This window comes from Microtus oregoni, unplaced genomic scaffold, assembly GCF_018167655.1.
Source record: "Microtus oregoni isolate MIOR12 unplaced genomic scaffold, Mior012 000087F_ref0000451, whole genome shotgun sequence".
Taxonomy (NCBI): domain Eukaryota; kingdom Metazoa; phylum Chordata; class Mammalia; order Rodentia; family Cricetidae; genus Microtus; species Microtus oregoni.
In genome coordinates this window covers 276721-287906 of record NW_024544554.1, presented here as the reverse complement: position 1 = coordinate 287906, position 11186 = coordinate 276721, and the positions used below count along the sequence as shown (strand labels likewise).

The window sequence follows — 11186 nt, the reverse complement described above, 5'->3', positions numbered from 1 at the left end:
TGCTAGCTCTCAGGAGGCTGCAAGTTCAAGGCCAATCTAAGATACATTTTCAAAAAGAAATAAAGTTATCACATTCAGTTAGAGACATCATTATTGAAAATCGCTGTTTTGCAATGATGAGACTTTTACTGAAAGTTTGTTACCGTATAATTAGAGTGCTGAGCAGATAGACTTGGGAACAAGTTGTCTTGGTTCTATAGATGCACCTACTGTGTGTGTGTGTAAAATTCCTTGCCTATAATAAGGCAAGTTTAGACTTAACTTGTATTCTTATAGTGGTGTGTGTGCACGTGTGTGTTTTCTTTAAAGCAAGGATCTACTAGAAACTACCTTGGCATACCCATGCCCTAATTCACAGACCGTACACACTATGCACTCCTCCGATTCTTCTTCATAGCTTTGTACAACTTAATATTCAGGCTAGGGAAACTAGAGAGTTCCTCGAGGTCGAACAGTTCCTTAAATCTATCTACAAATCTATTTTCCTTCTCCAGCCTGAATCTCATGGCCCAGAGGATGATGGTGCTTTCTCTGCAGAGATGATCAAAGGTCAGGAGAAGCTCCTCCAGGAAAGGATGGGCATAGACGACATCGGCTGCCAGGATGTAGTCAAAGTTAGTGGCAGACCTGGGGAAGTCCCTGTCTAATGCCACTCCCCAGGACAGCTCCTTAACCTGGGGCAAATGCTTGCATTTCATTTTGGTGTTTCTGGAAATATTATATTGCAGGTTTCCAAGTAATTCAGGTAAGTCTGTAGCAGTCACGCGAGCGCCTATGAAGAAGGGAAGGTAGGAAAAGTGGAATAAGACCAGTCAGCTTTCAACCAGCATGCACCGAGATTCTTCACAACTGCCAGACTCAAAGAAAAGAGTGGGCAGCACATAAGTGCTTTTCAGAATATACACTAATATACTTTTCTGCCCCTCTTTTTAAAAAAGAGCAAAACAGAATCTTGGGGTGTTTCTGTATCTTGCTGACCCCCTGTGTTTTTTGTTTAGCTCATCATTGTTGTTCTCCATTTAGGAGAAGAATAACAACAAGAAAAGAGCACTTCATTGCAATGATCCAAGGTCAACAATAAAGGCTAAAGAAGTACATTCTAAAGAGAGCCCCAAACCTTTGCATGTTTAATGGAATAAAATTATTATTAATAATAAGAAATTAAATTGGTGAATAACATAGATTAGCAACAAACTTAAAACCATGTTGGCTAGTTTTCTATCAGCTTGACACAGATGGTTCCATCAAACTACCCTGCCAAGTCTGTGGGGACATTTTTTTGATTAATGATTGATGTAGGAGGGTCCAGCTCCCTGCAGATTGAGCAAGTGGCACTTAGTTGTATAAGAAAGCAGGTTGAGCAAGCCATGATAACCAAGCCAATAAAGCAGCACTCCTCCATGGTCTCTGTATCATATCCTGATCCAGTTTCCTGCCTGGAGTTCCTGCCTTTACTTCCCTTAGTGATAAAATGTGACCTGAGAGTCGTAGATGAAATGAACCCTTTCCTCCCCACATTGTTTCTGGCCCTGGTGTTTATCATTGTAACAGAAACCTAACTAGTGCAAGAATCACAAAGAAGCTCCTAGATTTCACCAATATAATCTGGATAAGCAAATCTAGGTGGAGAAATGACCCAGGATTTACAGGCAGATCACCCACTAATAAACATCATTGAAATATGATACTGGGTGGTATATAAAGAACTATAGTTATATAGTTCTATATATAGAAGTCAATGCATGAAGAGAGGTGTACATGAACAAAGTGGAATATTCCAATATCCTTTGTCTCTAGATACAATAGTATTCCACTGATGTGGAATTCTCCTCTGTATGCTGTCAACACCATTGGTTAATTAATAAAGAAACTCCTTTGGACCTTTATCAGGGCAGAACTTAGCTAGGTGAAAAAACTAAATTGAATGCTGGGAGAAGAGGCGGAGTCAGAGAGAAGCCATGTAACCCCTCTGGGTAATGCCAGAACTTTAACCGGTAAGCCACAGCCATGTGAGGATACACAGATCAATAGAAATGGGTTAAGTTAATATGTAAGACTTAGCCAATAAGAAGCTAGAGCTAATGGGTCAAGCAGTGATTTAATTAATACAGTTTCTGTGTGATTACTTTGGGGCTAAGCAGTCGGGAACCAACAAGCAGCCCTCCCTCTAACAACATTCTATTAGCCTCCTTCTATCAAGAGTTGGCTGAAGCACAGGATTTATCCTGTGCAGAAAACAGAAAAATGTGTAAGACACCAGAAGGGAGGGGCCTGCATCATGGTATTAAGTAATGACCTGATTCTTCCAACCCTAAAAAAAAAGTTGATTTGAATTTTCATTTTTCTCCAACCCTCTAATAAACATAATCATTAAGGGTCAAAAAGAAAAACTCTGAGCCTTTTATGTAGGACCAAATGAGAATGGAAATAAAAAAAAAAATCTAAGGACAAACCCCTAAAAATCAAAGCTGAGGTGTGAGTTTCATGTGATTTCTAATACTACGTCCCTATTTTAACAAGTGCATGTTCATAAAAGAATAGGGCTCCCAAATCCCTGAAAGGAATCTAGCAGGACGACTAATTTCACCTCCTACCTAGGCTTGTAAGCGCTCCTTCCACATGAAGATTTAAAACTACTTACAAGGAAAATTCTGGAAAGAAACCAGCAAAAGGATGGTAAAGTGGCAGATTTTCTTGCTGAAGTCTGTTTCAAACAATTAAGGAGGGGCTAAAGAAATGGCTCAGAAGTTAAGAGAACTGGCTACTCCTCCAGAGGATCTGAGTTTAATTCCCAACAACCATATGGAGGTTCACAACCATGAATAGTGGTATCTGATGCCCTCTTCTGGCATAAAGTCATAATGAAGATAGAGCACACATATCCATAAAATAAATAAATGAATCTTTTAAAAATATAATTAAGGAGTTTCACATAAGCCCAGATCATAATACACTGGAAAGCAAAAATAACTAGTATTTGATCATTAGTTTCCTGACCAACTCCAGTCAATAAAGAAATATCTACTTACCAAGTAAACTTGCCACAATGGAGACAAGCCCTGTCCCAGCTCCAATTTCAATCACATTTTTATCAACCATGTTATATTGCTTGGCATGTGTTTCCAGGAAATAGCAGAGAACAAGGGCCTATGGAAATTGAGAGGAAAGGATGTTTGAAGTAGTTTTAGTAAAATTAAACTCTATTAGGTCAATATGCCAGATATTATGATCTGCTAATGTGTACATCTGGGTATGAGTAAATTTGTGGATGCTAACATACACCATTCCAGAAAATTTTCATCCTCTGATAAGTCCATCATTTTGGCCAGCTAGAAAAAGTCCTTGTTGAAAATCAAAACGGAAATGAGTAAAAACAGAGTGTGGTTGTTTAAATTTGACCTTCTTCGAACTTCTTTTTCTTTTTTCTAGACAGGGTTTCTCTGTGTACCAGCCCCAGCTGTCCTGGAACTCACTCTGTAGATCAGGCTGGCCTCAAACTCACAGAGATCCACCTGCCTCTGCCTCCTAAGTGCTGGGATTAAAGGCTTGCACCACTATCGCCCAACTGTCTTCTAAGTTCTAACAACACCAGATGATTCCAATTAATGTGTGAAGGTGGGGAGGGGAGTAGTAGTGGTCGGCTGCCCTTCATGAGATAACTGGTAAAGGAGAGGGGGCCTATGAGAGTGTCCTCGTTGTGAGTCTCAAATAGACATCCTTTAATCTGCCTTTACTCAAAACAGAGGCAATAAACAAGAAATGAAAGCATTTACTCTTTTCATCTCTCATAGCATAAAAGCTAACGGCATCCACATCTTTACTGAGCCTACAAATGTCAAGAAAGTCAGAAACAAATTTAACAGTGGAAGCAATTTCCCATTACGTGATGTCTAAATGTTGGTGTTGTGTGAGATCACAAAATAGAATCTTGCAGCCTGTTTCTTTCTAACAAGTAAAATAAAATAATGAATAAAACCCGGAAAGCAACTGGGGTGCAGCAAACTCTTAAGAAATGATACCGAGGGCCAGACAACAGCACCATAACAATCTTTGGCTTCCGTAATCCGAATCTCATGACCAGCGAAGTGAAAGCCTTCCCAAGAAACAGTCGTTATCTGAGTTGGAATAAAACTCCTTGCCATGATCTCTGCAACCACCTGCCTGTCATCGTCACCTTCTCTGATCTCTGAAAGAAAAGAACAAAACAAAACCAAAAAAAGGGGCAGTGTTTTTAATCTCGCTAAGTGAAACAAGCCAGACCCAAAAGGTAAATATCGTATGCTTTTCCTCACACGAGAATCTAGATTTAAGATGTAATCAAGATTTTCCAAGATTTTTCAATATAAATGTATAAGGGGGACTATATATAAGGAGGACGGACTAATGGAAGAGGAAAAGAAGAATGGAAAGCAAATACTTTGTTATATTTTATATGTGGAGCCTAGATTTTAAAGTATAGATGGGGGACTGCTTGGGGATATGAAAGGAAAGAAGTGCAGAGCAGGGAGCCAAGGAAAGGTGGTGTGGGTGGGGATGAGTAGAACACTGTGCAGGCATGAGGACATCATAAAGGAACCCACTATTTTGCATGCTTACTGAAAATAATAAAGTATTTTTAAGTCCTACAAAAAGAAAACTCTGATGGAAATACAGCTCTTCTCAGTTCAAGGTATTGTTGAATATTCACTGACTTTAGATGCAATAAACTAGCAAACTATTTAAAAATACTCCATGGGGACAAGAAGGCTCAGTATGTAAAGGAACTTGCTGCCAAATTGAGGACCCAAACTCAGTCTCTAGAACCCATAAGGTAGAAGGAAAGAGCTGACTCCGTGTTGTCCTCTGACCTTTACACATTTCACACTTAGACTGTGGCATACCCTTAACACTCCTTAAGTTAACTTCTCAACTTAAGAAATAGAAGAACAAAAATATTTCATAATTTAACATAACTCCTCATATGCCAGGCTCTCACCATCTCTTTGATGTTTACTGAAGTTGATACCACCACCATCTATTTCTGAAACACTAAATAAAGCACAAAATAATTGATAAGAGTTTTCAAAAACACACGATAAACTGGATTAAAATAAACATTGGTGAAAATATACGATCTTGAGTCTATTGCAATTTCACAGTACAACTCCAAGTGTTCTGGTAATGTATACTTTATACATTATATATATATATATGTATATATATATTATATATTATACTTTGGTAAAGTATACCTATACTTTATGATCTCTGGTTATTCAGAAAATCAAAGATACTTAATTCTACTCAACAATATACTCCTGTACTGTTTATAGTCATGTGTTTTTTTTTGAAGTATTGAAAATGATCTTTAATTAATTTAACAATATTTTATAGTCATGTGTTTTTATGTTGTTATGTTGGTACTAGCCATAGGCTCATAGCATCAACCACTCTACTCTCCTCCTCCCATTAACACTGGCCCTCAGAGATGCAGAAAAAGCAGAAAGATGAACAATGAGTATTCTTCAGCAAGAGCGATGCCCTTCCAAACATTGATCTGAAACTGTCCTTAAGCAGCCATAAGTATTTACATTCAGGAAACAAATAATGCTGGTAATTTGTTTCATTTGAATTTTTTTTTAAAGATTTATTTATTATGCATACAACATTCTGCCTTCATGTATGCCCGCATGCCAGAAGAGGGCGCCAGATCTCATCACAGATGGTTGTGAGCCACCATGTGGTTGCTGGGAATTGAACTCAGGACCTCTGGAAGAGCAGCCAGTGCTCTTAACCACTGAGCCATCTCTCCAGCCCCCTGTTTCATTTGAATTTAACTTCCATCTACATGCACTTGGTTTGCTGAGACTGATGGAGTAATAGTGTCAACATTTACTGTAGAAATCCTTTAGGGAAAAGCAGAGACATTAATTGCTTGCATGAACTTTTAGCTGACTCTCTCCTCTTGGGCCTCCTTACTGCTCATAAAGGTAACACTTCTTTGACAAGTCGCCTGTGGCACCAAGGATCAATAAATGTTAGAGCACACCAAGTCCTATGAGATTCTCTAAGATCTCCAGTCTTTGATATCAAAGCTTTACTGGTAAATATTTGCTGATAGAGTCTACTGTATCTGACTTTTCATGTTATCATTATTTTAAAGGTTAGTTGCCCATATTTAGTGAGGAGGTCTAACAAGCGGGTGATAGCAAATGTGTCTCTGACTTTTCACCTTGTCTTTCTGAATAAAGAGAGAAGATCATTTCTTTTTGAAAGTGGCAACTTTACTTCCATAGGGAAGTGAAATTTCAACAACACACATGAATCTTCTATTATAAAGATTTCAAAGAGAGTTTATAATAAACAACTATAATAACTACTGATTTCTTAAAGACTCTAAAAGAGCACAGTTCTATCCATCATACAAGGCAAATTAAAATACAGGCAGGGGAGAAACAAGAGTGGAGAAATTGCCATGGAAGCTCAGGCATGGTGGTCCACCTGCAACCTCAGTGCTCAAGAATCAGGAACAGCCACCCCAGGGCACACTGGCTAACTGGAGTAGCAAAGTCATTTAAAAATTAAGGAAGGAAGTGTTTTGCAATTACTTTGTTATCCTGCGATTATCTATTTTGAAGCTCTTTCATACAGAATAGTCGTCGGTGCCACTTTGCAGCTATTAATATTTGCTGACAGGGATTAAAATCTACCAGGTGCTCTTGTTCTCCTGAGAACAAAAGGGATTTCAAGTGTGAAGTGAAAGCCAAGTTTTGCCACATTCCAATGGGGCTTTTCTTGAGAAGATTTCAACAGTGAATCATCTCTGTTGCTAGACTGAAGCCTTCAGAAGAAAGGGTCACATAAACAAAGACTGTTCGTTCATTCCCCAACTGCTCAGACCCGAATAATCACAAAGAAACTATATTAATTACAACACTGCTTGGCCAACAGCTTAGGTGCATTCCTGACCAACTCTTATATCTTAAATTAACCCATTTCTATCATTTTGTATTGTCACAAGTCTGTGGCCTATGAGTAAGGTTCCAGGGCATCTGTGTCCTTTGGCAGCTACACGGCGGCTCTTTGACTCCACCTACTCTCTCTAAATATATATCCCTTCCAACCTGGCTGTCTTATGCCCTGCCATAGGCCAAAGTAGCTTTATTCATTAACAAATAAAAGCAACACATATACAGAAGAACATATCACATCAGGGGCAGAGAACAGAAACAGAAAAAAAGAAAGAGAGAGAGAAACTGACTTTAATAGCTATGACAAGTGAATTAATGCTTCCATTTGAGGGCTGTCATGTACAAACCACCTCACTAAGTGAAGGAAAAATGTCATTCAACTGAATCTTCTATTCAAAGGAGAATGCCATGTGTTAAAGGTATTTTGGGATTAGTAAATTGTCACACACTAGCATAAAAGATATAATTCTGCTGCTTTGACAGCTCAAAATCTTAGAGGTTATTTTTGTTGTTATTGTTGTTTTTCTGAAACTGACTTCTGAGAAGACTCCACAAATATTCCCATCCAGTCTGTTGGTCTGCTTAGTTTCAATCCAATAGTCCAAACGATACTATATTTTGTATTTTTACAGGAGAAAAAAATCTTTTCTTATTGAGATTGGTCAAAGTACAAGTGAAAAACAAAAAGAGTGGAAATTGCACTGAGAAATTGATGCTTGGATCAAAAAGGGAAAGGCATTAAATATACACCAATGAAATTTGATAATTATTACAAAAGAGGCATCTCTGAAGTGTACTGATGTACCCCGGTGGGTTGGCTGAATCAAGAGAAGCAACCTAAAGGAAGTGACATTTGCAATCAGAGAATCCTTGCACAAGATTGGCCCGAGGACTAAGGTTGAGATGAGGCTTGGGTGCAGCGCTGCAGTCTAGGGCAATATATTTGCTACACTAGCTGGAGACATAGAATTATAATATGAGAATCACCCATTAACACATACTGAAGGTTAAAAATAACCACCCAAATAAACATATGCTAAATAAACTAATTTCCTGTGTGTTGTTTTCATTACTCTTACACTGTGCTCTTTGGGGACCCACCACCAAGCTCCCAAATAATTACATGGATGTTTATTTCTCTGTTACAAATGCCCGGCCTTAGCTTGGCTTACTTGTAGCCAGTTTTTCTTAAACTTAAATTGTCCTGTCTACATTTTGCCTCTGGGCTTTTCCTTTTTTCTTCTTACTCCATGACTTGCTGTGTAGCTGGATGGCTTGCCCCTGGAGTCCTCCTCTCCTCCTTTCTCCTCTCCCTCTTCTTTTTCTCCTTCTATTTATTCTATTTGCAAGCAAGCCCCACCTATACTTTCTCCTGCCTTGCTATTGGTCATTAAGCTCTTTATTAGACAAATCAGGTGTTTTAGACAGGCAAAGTAGCGCAGCTTCAGGGTTAAACAAATGCAATATATCTTTGCATCATTAAACAAATATTCGACAGCATAAACCAATATAACACATCTTTAACTAATATTCCCCAATACCCTTGTGTCAAATAAAAAGCACTTAAATTTACCAATATAATCTACCTCAGATGTCTCCAAAACTTGGTTTTGGATGTCTTTATTCAACGCCAATTACTGTTCCCAAGGGGTGACATACACCACTTCAAAAGTGCAGGCTTCCTAGTTGGGTTCTCCACTATGACTGCTGCCTTCATCCCGACTCTTACTGCCATCTCTAACAGTCAACTTTGCTCGAGGAATCCTGGAACAGCCCACTTGAGACTTTCTTTGATCTATATTGTAGTTGACACAGTTGACAGATCTTCCTGCCCTCTCTCCATCTCCCTCTACTCTCAGAAAGCTTTCCCTATTTCTGTTCTTCCTTCATCTCCCACTCCAACCATTTATCTCCAATAAATCCAAATCAACAGGTTTGGGAATCACTGTGCACTGGGATCATGAGACATTCGCTGTGGGGGATGTGTAGTCTGCTCCACAACTGAAGATTCTCAGGAGCTGCCATCTTACAAAATTCTGCTGCATCTACTAATAGCTCTGAGGACTGTGGCATGGGGCAGGCAACATGATGTATTTAGAATAATTAGGGTAGACGAAGCTTTAGAGTTAATTACAGTGTATCCCTAGACATACACAGGAATGAACTTTTAGCTCTCATACTAGTTCTAATTTCAATCTGTGTATAAATAAGTGATATCTTATTATTCTCAGATCTTCCTGGAAGTACTGAAATATGAGGATTTAACTATGGTCTTAGTCCATCTTTTCCAAGCCCGCGGTACTAAGTATAAAAAGGACAGGACAGATAAACATCCTTCAGTACTTGAGAACCCAATGTTCTTCTACTTGGTGGAAACCTTGCCAACAAAACGTCTTCTTCTTGGCTACAACAGCACACACTTCTCCTTAGCATTCTAAATCCAAACAGACGTTTGCATTTTTGTTTAGCTACGTAGATGAATAGGGGATATGTCTTCTCCTATTGTAAAATATTTTAGCACCCTGCCTCAAACTCATCTTGAACTACTTCCACCTCAGTTGTAATTTGCCAAACCATCATGTGCAGTTTTGAAACCAAGAATTGTTACTAATGGCTATGAAAATGACAAAATTCTATTCCTAAAACAGAGAAATTACCTCTGCATTCAAATTATACGAAGGGGTGGATTCTCTATGAGATTACAACTTGCACCTTTAGGTTTACAAAGTGTTGGCATTTAAGCTAGGGAGGCTGCCAGCTCTACTTGCACCCAACTCTGTCTGCCTGCAGATATGCTCACCTCTGTAGGAGCCAACTGTTAAACCTGGCGTGTCTCAAAGAAAGAAGCAGGTCTATGGTTGTTTGAAAACACCTACAGTGTATATAGATAAGAAGGACAGAAAGAAATTGGAAGACAATTTGATCTGGGTTAAAACTACTTTACAAAAACATGGCAATTTTTCTAGTCTATATAAGAAGTAGAACTTTTATCCCAATGAAAGATCATTCTATTTAGGAACCTAAACAAAGTCATACATCATATGCAAGACTGTAAAAATGGTAGACCAGTTTCAAATATTCAAATTTAAATTCTTACATCTAGAAGCCAAATTACATTATGTACTTTTGCCTACAATCAATAGTCAAAAAGATGATAAATACATGTTGGAGATACTTTGTAGCCTTAAACTCAACTTTCATGCAAACATCACTAAAATTTTACTTTTTATATAGAACTATTTTGCTCTCCCTCAAACTTTTTAAAAATAACCACAGCAACGTGTTTGGTGACTAGCGTCTTATTTTAAATGTCATTTTTTTACAGATCAAAGAAAAACTATAAAATATTTTTATCTTATACAGATTAAATTATTATTATCAGTCAAAATTATCCCTACTATATCAGGAGCACTACTGTTTAACAGTATTCATTGAACATTATTGGAGGTACTTTAGGTTAGTAAGCACAAGCCAAGATACAATATGTAATTAATAAGCCCTACTTCCCATTAAGGTATTAATGAAGACTGAAAAAATAAGTTTTTAGATTCTATTAATGGTTTTTCTACACAGAATAGTCTAATTAAAAGAAGAAACAAAATATTTACCTTTTTCAGTTTCTGGATCCATCAGCTGCTAAATTAGTGAATAGTGATATGTTGATGTTTTCTTGATCATTTGTTGAACAATAAACACATAATTCACTAAAATATCAAATTCATGATCATTTCAAAATGGATTCAAAATGTGAAGTAAGTGTACCTATCGCACAGTTTAGCTTCTGATGTAGCTGAAAATATTATAGTAAAATATCATATATTAAAGCATGATTTAAGGAAAGTTATGAATTATAATAGTAAAATTTCATTATTAAAGCATGTCTTAAGGAGGTCATGAATTATAGTAAAATATCATATATTAAAGCATGATTTTTAGTAAAATATCATATTAAAGCATGACTTAAGAAAGGTCATAGATACTACATAGTACCCATCAGAATCAGAGTAAAGGCTTCATGGTCAAAAACTAAAACCTGTTTGAGAGGCTGGTGGTGGTGGTGCACACCTTTAATTCCAGCACTCAGGAGGCAGAGGCAGGTGGATCTCAGTGAGTATGAGGCTAGTGTGAACCACCAGGTGGTGTTTATGAGTCCACATCACCCCAGCAAAGGCTTACAACAAGCTCAAGCATGATATGCTATTCACTTAGAGCAGGTAACTGTAATAGGCTTAAATG

At 37.8% G+C, this 11186-nt stretch overlaps 1 protein-coding gene across 1 annotated transcript; it reads right to left on the bottom strand.

Annotated features, from left to right (window-relative positions):
- Positions 1-368: 368 nt before the first annotated feature.
- On the bottom strand, positions 369-10601 carry LOC121442174 (protein-lysine methyltransferase METTL21E). The gene is made up of 4 exons (XM_041643603.1): positions 10559-10601; positions 4020-4186; positions 3030-3147; positions 369-772 (listed from the first exon to the last, which is right to left on the bottom strand). Exons 1-4 carry the CDS (start codon positions 10578-10580, stop codon positions 369-371), a joined length of 711 nt encoding a protein of 236 aa, XP_041499537.1. The 5' UTR covers positions 10581-10601.
- Between the last annotated feature and the right edge of the window lie 585 nt (positions 10602-11186).